At 33.6% G+C, this 12,125-nt stretch overlaps 1 protein-coding gene across 1 annotated transcript; it reads left to right on the top strand.

The window, feature by feature from the left end:
• The first annotated feature begins 7,968 nt into the window (after positions 1 to 7,968).
• On the top strand, positions 7,969 to 11,896 carry LOC112526737 (structure-specific endonuclease subunit slx1). The gene is made up of 3 exons (XM_025137143.1): positions 7,969 to 8,299; positions 9,831 to 9,937; positions 11,587 to 11,896. The coding sequence occupies exons 1-3, from the start codon at positions 8,130 to 8,132 to the stop codon at positions 11,763 to 11,765; spliced, it is 456 nt and encodes a 151-aa protein (XP_024992911.1). The 5' UTR covers positions 7,969 to 8,129; the 3' UTR covers positions 11,766 to 11,896.
• The last annotated feature ends 229 nt before the right edge of the window (positions 11,897 to 12,125 follow it).

Genomic DNA, 12,125 nt, shown 5'->3' with positions numbered 1-12,125 from the left:
TGTAATATTAGATGGTGACATAATTTGTAAGATTAGATATTTTATTTCCGCTGCAATGTAAGTGTTTGATCTTGGGATACTAGTTTTGATATAATTAAGTATTCGAAAATTTTGGGATGTTACATCATACAACATCAATGTCTCCATCGCATGTTCCTGGTCCGACATAACCTACATACGAACAATCTAATATAAACTAAATCATTACTTTGCTCGTTTACTTGTTAAGTAAAGACATCAACTGGTTAAACACATTTACCTCATGATCCTGCCAAGGGCTATATCAAGACCCATCAAATTGTGACCTGTCAAATTGCAACCTTAATTGTGCCACATCATGCGCAACTGTCATTCATCTCTGACTTCATTTCAGCCATATGATTTTGCACTTTTTTAAATGAAAATTCCCAAATCAAAGCCTCTTCAGGAATGTCCATTTGCATTGTAGATGAATGTCGTGACTGTCATGAATACCACAATATGCCATCTACTCTGCAAAAGAATGTCATTCAACAGATGGTGGGACCTTAGGGTCATGAAATATGACATCATGTGTATTGTGCTCGGCCTCGTCTCGGTCCTCCTGCTCCATCTGATTACTCATATGAACAAATACATAAACTAAATGTTTATTCAAAGGTATCAAATATTACAACATTAAAAATAATACAAAGTAACTCTAGATCTAATAACTTGTTAATCAAAATGATTAACAATCTAATAAAGGAGCTAAAGAATAGAGAGAAAACGTAAGCTGGAATATATTGTGAGAACTCAAAAATGAATCTGAATGTGAGCTCATCCAAGGGATTTATATATGAATTTGATAATTGCACTGGTAGTCCTCCAAGAATAAAGAAATTGCTCTGCTACCGTTGATCTTTTTCTAATAGTGAGGCGCAATCCTTGGACTTGAACTGCAACTTTACTTTTATTACAGCTTTAGTCCTTCAACCTTATATCTGATAAAACCATGATTCAAAAGTAAATATTGTTAGTAACAAATTTATCTTTTAACATCATAAAAAATGCCCTACTTTCAATCCATAATTCGGCCATCTGCTCCTCAGTTGGCGTCACCGACATGACAAGTGGACGAAGCGGTTAAAAGATATAAATAAATACAATGTCCTTGTTAATATTTTACATTAATAATAGAATTAAACACAATAAATTTGGATTCACAATAAACCAAGATGAACGTTCTCGAATCCAAGGAATTTGAGAAAATTCACCCACAAGATACTGTACTTCTTTTGCCACCCAATGATCCTTGGGATTGCCGTATTATAACTGACAAAAGTCTTTGCATGGGGAAAAGACTCGTAAATCCATATCTAAAATGTTATAACTAAACATTGTTAGAACATGTCAATTAAATTATAAACAACAATAATAAAACAACTAAACAATGACACCGACCTTCAAAAAAATATGAAACTACACAACGTATACTTATTTAGAGGCCAATTAGTCTCTTTGTGTCCCTAAAGTGCATTTTTTATCTACGTAAGTAAGACACCATACATGTGAACCCTATGGGTACCGGTTCCATATGTCAAAATCCTCGACAAAATATAGCATCCAGTCCTCAGGAGGCACAAAATGACTGCATCAAGGTATGATATATTTTCCATCTCACCATCCAAAATAATCCTAAGATGTTGTACCTTTATATATTTGTATTCCGCCATCTTACCAAATAATCTTCCTTTAATAGGGATAGTCCTACTAGGTGGTGGGAGATTCTTAGGCCCAATTTGGAGCCCCGTAATCAAACAGAACACGTTATATGTCTAAACATTTCCAATCTGGTTGGATATTCACTTGAATTTTCTTAAATCTTATTTATTATCTGTATTTTTCCCTCAATGTCAACATAGCCACATAAAATCTATATACATATAAAACAACATATATTATTTGTTGTACAAAAATATATTACTAAGTTATTTCATTACATTAAATTAGAAAATGTTTTTTTCTCATTTTTTTGGTTACTTTACAACGTCTAATAATAACTGTATACACCAAATACTCAAATGAAATATAACTACAAGATGAAACATATATCATATTTTCCAAAAATATAATATTTTTTCAATGATTGATTTCGTTACGGACAACATAAAAAAATACAAAATGTTGTATAACAAAGATAAACAAGTTGGTTCTAAGCAGTTTCGATAAACTCACATGTTCATCTATGATAATTGTTGGTGGACGCCTATGGGCGGTGGTAGATATTGTCAGACGATGTTGTACGGTGGTCGTTGGTTTATGGTGGTAAACTACAATTTACGGTGGTAGACGTAGGTTGATGATGGTAGACATTGGTGGACGATGGTAGACGTCGGTGGACGGTGACAGTTCACGACGACGAAGGATATAAGAGTCCGAAAGAGAGGTAAAATAGGAGAAAAAAGGTAACAAAAATGGTCCCCCGCTCTATTTTAAAGAAATCGGTGGTGAGTAGTAAAAAAATGACCAAGAATGAGGTTATTGGTGATCTTTTAAACATTGACGATTATGTGTTGATCACTGATTGGTTGGTGAAAAACTGGGTAGGTGGGTGACTTGAAGGTGGCAATGGCGTGTTAGCACGTGATTGGTTTAGGACGATGGTAGGTGGTTGTTGATTAACAGATAAATCGTCAACGTTGTCATGTTTGCTGTTTTTTAGGTTTTGGCGATATTTTTCATTTTCGGATTTTGTCTCCTCTTTTTGATACATTTGGGTCACGCAAGGTAGAAAAAGTACAAATCGCCGTTGGCGATATCTATTGGCGATTATCAAGATCATTTTGTGAGAATGGGTAAAAGTATGGTCATTTTGTAACTATAGTGGTCATTCTGGTCAATACCCCTATTTTAAAATATTATCACATATAAATCTTATGAAATCCTGTGAAATACCAACTCATCTTGTAAGATCTCAAAATCCTATATTCATGGGATTCTAAATCTAAGAAATTTTCAATTCAAGCATGAGATTGAATGAAATTCAATTACAAAACTCTTCAAATCCAATCCAATCTACAAACCAAACGAGACATTGCGTTGTGTTCTTCACACATTTTTACGAAGTAAATGGAGAAAAGGGAGGGAAAGAGAAGGAAAGTAAAAAAAACTCGTGTTCTCGTAACACTTTTAGGAGAGAGACAAAATGGAATGGAAAGGAAAAAGATAAATTATAAGTTTCCTCCCAAAACTTTCCTTTCAAATTTAGAGGGAAGGGAAGGAAAGGAAAGAAAAGAAATTAATACCCTCTAAATGAATTTTAAATTACAAAACTACCCAACCTTTCATAATAAAGAGCATAATCATATAAAATGTTGTTGCGGCTTTATTTTCTCAAGTTTTGGATCTTTGGATGGAAAAAAATACTTATTAGTTTATTACGTTTTAGTACCATCATAAGCTAATCTAAATATTTTTTTAGAGTAAACTACAAATTTGGTCCCTATGGCTTATTGTTTGTAACACTTTTAGTTCCTACAGTTTCGAAATTATAGTTTTACCATTATGATATGCAAAAACGACCGGATTTGGTTCCTCCCACTAACGTTCTTAAAAGAATCCGTTAGTTGAGGGGCATTTTCATCTTTTTAGGTTTTCATCTTATTTTCTGTTAAAGATTAAATAACATGAAATATCCAATAACAAGTGTCCCATAATTCACACGTATACATATACAAATGGAAATGAAATTCACTGGCAATGGTCGTCTTTTCTGACCAAGAGTAAGAACATAAAAGCCTCAATCAAAATCAATTACATATCCAAATAACAATATCGAGTTAAATCCAAATCCAAATCTTACGATAAAAACAGTCAATAACAATCAAAACCTAAAACCAGCAATTTATGATCCTTAATGTAAACCCTAATTAAAGAACCCAAATTCAAACCAAAATCAAAACCAAATACAAACCTTATAAATCTGAAACAAACCCTTCAAAATCTAAAACAAATTCGATGTGAATAGAGAGAATTCGAAACAAACCCAAATTTGAGTTAGAAGATTAATGATTTACACAAAAATGTCGATAAGTTGAGGGTTGCAGAGGAGGTTTTGGAGATTAACGTGGTGAAAAATCGGACCTGCTACAGAGGAGAAAGGGGGAGGGTTATTGTACAAGGGAAGATGTTGGAGATGAATATGATGGGGAAGATGATATGGCTGACGAAAGAGGGAGTATTCATCAGAAAAAAAGGGAGTTGCAGGTTGCTTGGGCACACGATTGTCGAGAGCCTGGTTGTTGGAGTAGCAGTTCCAGGTAGCGGAAGCCAAAGGGTTTAGGTCAAAAGGCAACCTATAACCTTTCTTAGGGCGATGAGAGAGAAGGGTCACCGGAGGAGGCAAATCGCTCAATCTATTTGCAATCAGAGATGTAAAACTGTAAAATTAAGCAAAATCACCATATTTGTTGTCCTAGAGTTGCACCAACAGGCTTGCAGCGAAAGAACAGGGGAGGGTTGAACTTTGAAGCAGTGTGACCTTCACCTGTTGTAATTGGAGAGGAAGAAAGGAGACATTGTCAGGTGGTGCTCATAGCAGAAGAAGAAGGCAAAGGCAAGGGGATAGATGGTGGAGATGGCCAATGAATGGTGGTGGCACAGTGGAGATGGTCAACAAAGATGGTGTCTTCCTCACCTGCAAAAATGATGGTAGGGAACGGCCAAGGGGAAGGGGAGTTGCAAGCATTTGATGAGGAGGATGGGGTGGCACCATTCATCGGAAAAGAAAAGGTCTTCGAGTCATCGATGCACTGGAAAGGAAAGAGTTGCAGGTATATATATATACATACCACATACATACACACACACACATATATATATATATATATATATATGGGCAGGTTCAAATGAAAACCATGCAATTCTAAGAAACCGTGTAAACCAAATTCGACCAATAGGAAAATTCCATTCTTTTTTAATTAAATTTAATCAATAAGGGTATTTTGGTCATTTTCTATATTTTTATGATAAATAAGATAGTTATTAATAAATATTAAATAAGGAAATTTAGTAATGGAAATTTCTTGAATGGTAACATATTAAAAAATTTTAATATATTATAATATTAAAAACTTGATTTGAATGGGGCATTCATAATAAAAATGTTTCATAATAAAATTGTTTCATAATGAAACTGTTTCATATGGGACGTTCATATGGGGCGAACTTCATTCCTAAAGTTCATGAAACTATTTCATATGAGGTAAATTTCATGAAACTGTTTCATAATGAAAAGGTTCATAATAATGAAGCATGTTCATAATCTAATACTCTAGGCATATTGTCCAAATTAATTCTTTAGGCATATTATCCACTTTAATGAAAAGATTTCATGAAACTGTTTCATAATGAAAAGGTTCATAAATTCATATGAGTGGAATAAGGAAAATGAACTATTGATGCAACGGTTTCATCAAACGTTTCAAAACAGTTGAAAAATCGAAATAATATAATCTCTCTATTTCCTAATGAAAATATTGTAATGAATAGTTTCATAAACAAAGTTCAAAAAACAATGGTCATGAAACTGTTTCAATGTGAAAAGGTTTCATTGTAAAATGGTTTATTTGTTCCGTCTATGCATATTATATGTGTTAATGAAATAGGTGCTTTGTGATTGAAGTTTCATGGTTATCCTTGTTGCTTTGTGATTGAATGTATATCTAGGTTCATGATGATCCATATTGCTTTGTGATTGAAGTTGATCTGTTTAGTTGGTAGGATGAAAATGAAACGGGTGCGTAATGTATTGTGTTCTTTWATGAAATAAATATATGATGAAACAGGTGCATATTATATTTTGTTCTTTATGGAATTAATGTTAATGTGAAAAGATTTCATTATAAAATGGTTCATTGATGTTATATTAATGTTAATTTTTATTTATGGAATTAATGTTATATTGATGTTAACTTTTGTTTATGGAATTAATGTTATATTGATGTTAACTTTTGTTTATGAAATTAATGTTATATTGATGTTAACTTTTGTTTACCAATTTTCCCTTATCATTGAAATAAAATAATTTTTTAATATTTTTTATTTCCTAAAATAAAGTAAACTAATCTTAGCCATTGATCAAGAAAATGGACGGATGAGATTGGTTTACACAAATGGGGCAAGTTTTTATTTGAACGCTCCTCTATATATATACATACATACATACATACATACATACACTAAATATAATAATATATATTATCTAGATCGGTCGTTTTTGCATACCACAATGGTAAAACTGTAATTTCGAAAATGTAGGGACCAAAAGTGTTACAAAAAACAAACAACAAGGACCAAATTTATAGTTTACTCTATTTTTTATAAAACTCCGTTTAACATCATATAAGTTGATAGGCACTTTTAGAAAGATGCATAAGGTATTGATTGGTTTGTAGTATTCAAATGATTCAAAGAAATTGGAATGATCAATTTCTTTGATTAAATTTCAATTCCTTTGTTTGGTTTACATGGAGAATCAAGGGATTTTCCTCGTCATGTTTTAAATCAAATATATTAAATATCACACTCGATCGATAATAGTCCATGTTTAAATTTCATACATTTTTAAAAATTGCTTTTATAAAGTATCAAATATTCATATGTGAACAAAATCACAACATCATATGTAATTGTTTGGTCAGGGGTGGGGGTGGTAGCTGCGATGACAACATTAATAACATGGTGGTTGGTAAAGATGGGATGGGGAGGCATGGGCGGGGTGGGGATGGTGTGGTCGAAACAAAAATGGAGATTCCAATTTTTTTGAGATATTCTATTCTAATTCCTACCATCCAAATGTTTGATCTAATTTCATCAATCCAATTTTTTCAAAGTCAAAGTCAAATTCCATTATTCCAATTTCTTCATAATCAAATTCATCATTTTAATTCCTTCAGAGTTAAATTCTTCATGAATTCCAATCCACTAAATAAGTAATCCCAAACACCCCTTAGGGGGCGTTTGGTTCGTCGGAATATGATGGAATTGGAATGGTCAATTCCATTGACCAAATTCCATTACAATGTTTGCTTACCTATAGAATTAAATTGAATTCCAAAGATTCCCAAATTTGAGGAATTCATCATTCCTTCCTAAAGCTGATGAAATTGAAATTCATTCCATCTAAAAGTGTGTAAATGACAAAAATACCCTTATTACAATATTAAACCCTAGCCGCTCCATCAAAGAACACTGCTTTCATCGGGATACGTTGCTTTCCCAACCGATCGAACGTTGCTTTCTGCTTTCATCAAACAATCGAGCCTGTTACAGATTTCTGCTACTGCTTTCATCGGGATACGTTGCTTTCCCAACCGATCGAACGTTGCTTTCTGCTTTCATCAAACAATCGAGCCTGTTACAGATTTCTGCTACTGCTTTCTTTTTGCTTTATATTTGCTTATCAATGAACCTGCTTCTGTTTTCATCAAACAATCGAACCTGCTACTGCTTTCTTTCTGCTTATCAAATGAACCTGCTACTGCTTTCATCTTATCGAACCTATTATTGATTTATGCCATTGCTTTCTATACTGCTTTCTTTCTGTTTCTGTTTTTTTTTTTTTTCGAACCTGAACCTGTTACTGAGTTCTTCTACTACTTTTCGTTTGCTTCGAATGAACCGTTTGCTTTTGTTACTGATTTTTACTTCAAATATGAAATTGCACTGCTTTCATCTTCTTCAAATGAAACTGTCACCGACCGAATGTATATATATATATATATATATATGTATTTGATGTATGTGTTTGTACTTGCATACAAGGGGTTTTCTTAATTTGCATAAATGGCTAAATAAGTCATGAAGAAAGAGTATTTTTATCTTTTTTCATCATTTCCTCAAATTCTGTTGCAAATGAAATAGACAGATTCTAATTCATTAGAGAGATTAAAATTCATTTATTTCAACCAAACATTTCATTCCAATTTTCCGGATTCCTATTCTTTTAAAATAAACATGTAAATATAAAAAAAAATTAGAGTAGACGTCAACGTTAGAAAACTTGCCGATTTCCGCTGTAAACCGGTGAGGAAATAATTTGTCAACCATTTCTGTTTGTATTAGCAGAACAACGATCCGGCGAAGGGGATAGAGGAGTTCCGATTTGTATGTGGATGACGAGGTTGCTCTCAACAACGTTTTCTTCCATTAAACCTCATTCCCGACTTCCTAAATCAACATCCGAATCAAACCATCTTAATTGGTCGATCTATCTCATCCTTTCAACCAATCCCCCTTTCAAAACTTACGTTGGCGTCACCACCAATTTTTCTCGCCGGTAACCCTCTCTCTCTATATATATATCTCTCTCTCTATCTCTCTCTCTCTCTCTCTCTCTCTATATATATATATATATATGTATGTGTATATATTTATGCTGTGTGTGTGTGTAATTTAAAATTTTTGATCTCTTAGGTTATCTCGAGAAATTCCCAAATTGTTGAGAAATTGACGGACAATTTCGAAAATTTAAAATAATTGTGCTTTGGTGATTCCTGCAAACTGGTACAGCAAATTAGGGTAGCAGGTTTTGAAAATGTATGGATGATTTGGAAACCAATGAAGTTATTAAGAACATGGATCTTGAGTTTCTTCAATTTCCACAAGTGTAGAACTAGAAGCAATTAAAGGGTTCATGGAGAAGGGATCAGATTAGCATTTGATTACAGCTGATATATCAAAGAAAGATTTTTATTCAGATACCAACTTATTGTAGTTGAATGAAAAAACTAAAACTAGACCAGGTCAGTTAACAAGTATTGTTCAGTGTTCCCATCTAAATTAGGATTGTTTGGATAAAATTGTCTGTGTGGATTAACCGTATAGATCGGAAAGGTTTTTGTTTAGGAGGTTTTTTCATAGAGGAAAGGAGTGTGTTTCTTAATTGGTACGGGCAAGTTTGGAAGAAAAAAATGACTTTCTGCATAAAGCTCCTCCTAAAAGCTTATTGAATAAACCACTTTCTATGTCATTAAGCCACTACTAGGTAGTCATGTATAGCTGACTAAGGATCGAGTCCCAGTAAGCTCATTAGTTGCTAACAAACTAGCATAGCTATGGAAACTATTAGAAAAGATTTGAAACTTATTACTCATGAGATGGTAGTAGTTTCTGGGCATAATCTCGGGGCTGTTTGGCAGTTGCTGAATGGTTTGGTGCAAAATGATTAAGAGGCTCTTATAATATAATGCAAAATGAAATATAATTGTTTGGTAATTATTTAGAATGAAATTTGGGTGATGAATGGTTAAGGGAGGTCCAAGATACAAAATTGTTCGGAGGGTTTTAGAACCATTAAGAGACATACTTTTTTTTGTCCAAACAAGATTCACCTCTTAGTGATTCAGAGGTTGCCTCTTAATGTAACTATTAAGAGGTAAACAAACAACCCCTAAATTAACTCTTTTTGAGATGCATTAGAAACCATTCAGTCCATTATGGTTAAGCTTCTATTTTTTATGGAAACCAAAACTGAAGAAACAAATCAACTAAAGCTCATCTAGGGGCTAGGGTAGTTCTATTCGGTTTTGTGGAATTACTTCATGAAGAACAATTTTATCATCAATCGAGTTGATACAATTGTTGCGGGTCATCATGGAAACAACTTCTTTGTGTAGAGGCAAGCTCTGCCTACATCTTACCCCTTGGACCCCACCTCTATGTGGAATATGTTGTGCTAGTTTGTTTTTGTTTGGTACCAAAATAACAGAGTAAATCCCACACGGAGTAGGGTCATAATAACAGATTTTTTCTTGATTCATTCAACTGTCCTGTTTTGTAAGTTTTTCCTTACTTTTTCGGTTTTGCAGGTTGAGACAACATAATGGTGAGCTAAAGGGTGGCGCAAAAGCATCACAAGCTGGAAGACCATGGATTTGTGCGTGCCTTATTCGAGGTTTTGCGAGTAAAAGCGAAGGTAAACATGCAATCTTTTACACTCTTCCTGTTATCTTGTGTAAAGGAATCGAATTTATATTTGATAAAAAGACGGGGGTGCGTTTATGTATGAATATGTTTGTATACAAGTCTAAAATCAAACCAAAAGAAGGAAATCATCTAATATATTCTATTCTTTTGTAGTCCATCGTAGTTTATGTACCAACAAGGTGACCATGTTATTAACAACCGGTCTAAAGACCAAGGGGAGTTGCATATGTGGCATCTTACATGGCACTTTATGCTACAAGACATCCCAAATAGATATAGTTTTGATGATTTGGTAGGAAATAACCTCTTAAATGCATGCCACTTTATGCTACAAGACATCCCAAATAGATATGGTTTTGATGATTTGGTAGGAAAATAACCTCTTAAATGCATATAACTTTTGACAGATTTAAAAACGTCTCTGCCTAACAAATTAATTTATCTTCCTAACGTAAGAATCCCTCAAAATCTGTCAGAAGTTCATGTATTTAAAAAAGAATTAGTTCTATGTTGTTAAAATTGCGATATATCGCGATATACGGATATCGGACTCTGGAAAAATATCGGTGGTGAAATATCGGTCAAAATATCGCTTCCGATAATATCGCCGATATTTACCGATATTTTGATGGAAAAATGGGTCCGATATACCGATTTTCTGTAAGACAAATGTTTGGTCTTTTTCTATTACATGTCGGGCTTAGTTTTTTGGGCCTCTTTATTTGGTCAACCAGTCAACACATATATTAAGTCTCACGCTTCTTCTCTTCTCGGTTCTTCACAGTTCATGCTTCTTCTCTTCTCGGTTCTTTCACAGTTCACCCTTATCGTTTGCGATTAGCTCGTTTTTGAACACTTTTCCTATTTTGTTTTGTGAGACTTGTTTGTGTAATGTTTTAGTTTTGAAACTATATTTCTAAACTCTAATTAATGCATATTATATGTTTATGGACGCATACATAATATATATATATATATATATATATATATATAATTCTAAGAAATATTATATTAACCGTTATTTTGGACCGATATATCATCGATATAACCGAAATATCGAATATCGGTCCTGACCGATATTTTGTATTTTGACCGCAGTAGACCGATATTTTGTATTTTGACCGCAGTAACAACATAGAATTAGTTAAAAGGTTATTCTTCTAAATAATTTAATACATGGGTGCGTTCATATACATACGTGTGTATGTATATATACATGTAAAAAACTAAACGAACTCATTATATCTCACGCAAAGGGTGCGTTTGGTACACTGGATAGGATAGACAGAACAAAACAAGAATCCTTGCTCCATGTTTGGCAGGACTTTTATTTGGAACATACAGGAACAGAGTGGAACAAAGTAGAACAGGCTTGTTCCACCCCGACCCCATGGAACAAGATGGAGCCAACTTACATTTTACCAATATAACCTCAAAATAAAACTTTATATATAAACAACTCATGGAGGGGTAAATTGATCATTTTACTTGTTCAGTTATGTCCAGTTCTGTCTTAACAAACACTGAACAGTTGTTTTGTCCTGTCCTGTCTGAACACCAAACGCACCCGGAGAGAACATGGGATTTTCGACAAAGGGTAACATAGATTCTTACTGATGCCTATCACTTGTCTTGCAGCATGCAAGTTCGAGTTTAAATGGAAGAACGTATCGAGTAAAATGCCTCGAAAAAGAAAATCTAAAGAAGAGGAGGGAGGGATTCATTTATTGCAACACAGAAATGCAGCACTGAATAAAGTGAAAGATTCAAGTGATTGTAGTCACTTGGAATTTGAATGGAAGTTAGAACCCATCTGATCTGCTGTTTCTGCTTCCATTTTTCTTTACCTTGTAATTTCTTGTACAAATTCTTGATTTAGAACACAAAGGTATTCAGCAATGTGTCAAAAGTTCTGTTAAGATTTTTAGAGAATAAATTTTTGAATTCTTGAAATCGAACAAATAAATCGTTGTATTTTTTTGAAACTACAGAAACCCAACGACCATTCATATTTGAACAATTAAGAGGTCGTTTACCCAAATGCTTACTCGGTAAGTGCTCACCTATAGGATTCAACATTATTATTTGTTTTGATACGTAAGATTTTTGTACATCCAAACATATCGAATGTAACAAGTTACTGGGTAAGAGTTGTCATCCTTACTTACCGGATAAGA

This window comes from Cynara cardunculus (assembly GCF_001531365.2).
Source record: "Cynara cardunculus var. scolymus isolate 2C chromosome LG 14, CcrdV1, whole genome shotgun sequence".
Lineage (NCBI taxonomy): Eukaryota > Viridiplantae > Streptophyta > Magnoliopsida > Asterales > Asteraceae > Cynara > Cynara cardunculus.
Note: the sequence above shows the minus strand (reverse complement) of the source record. Positions and strands in the feature narration are given on the sequence as shown.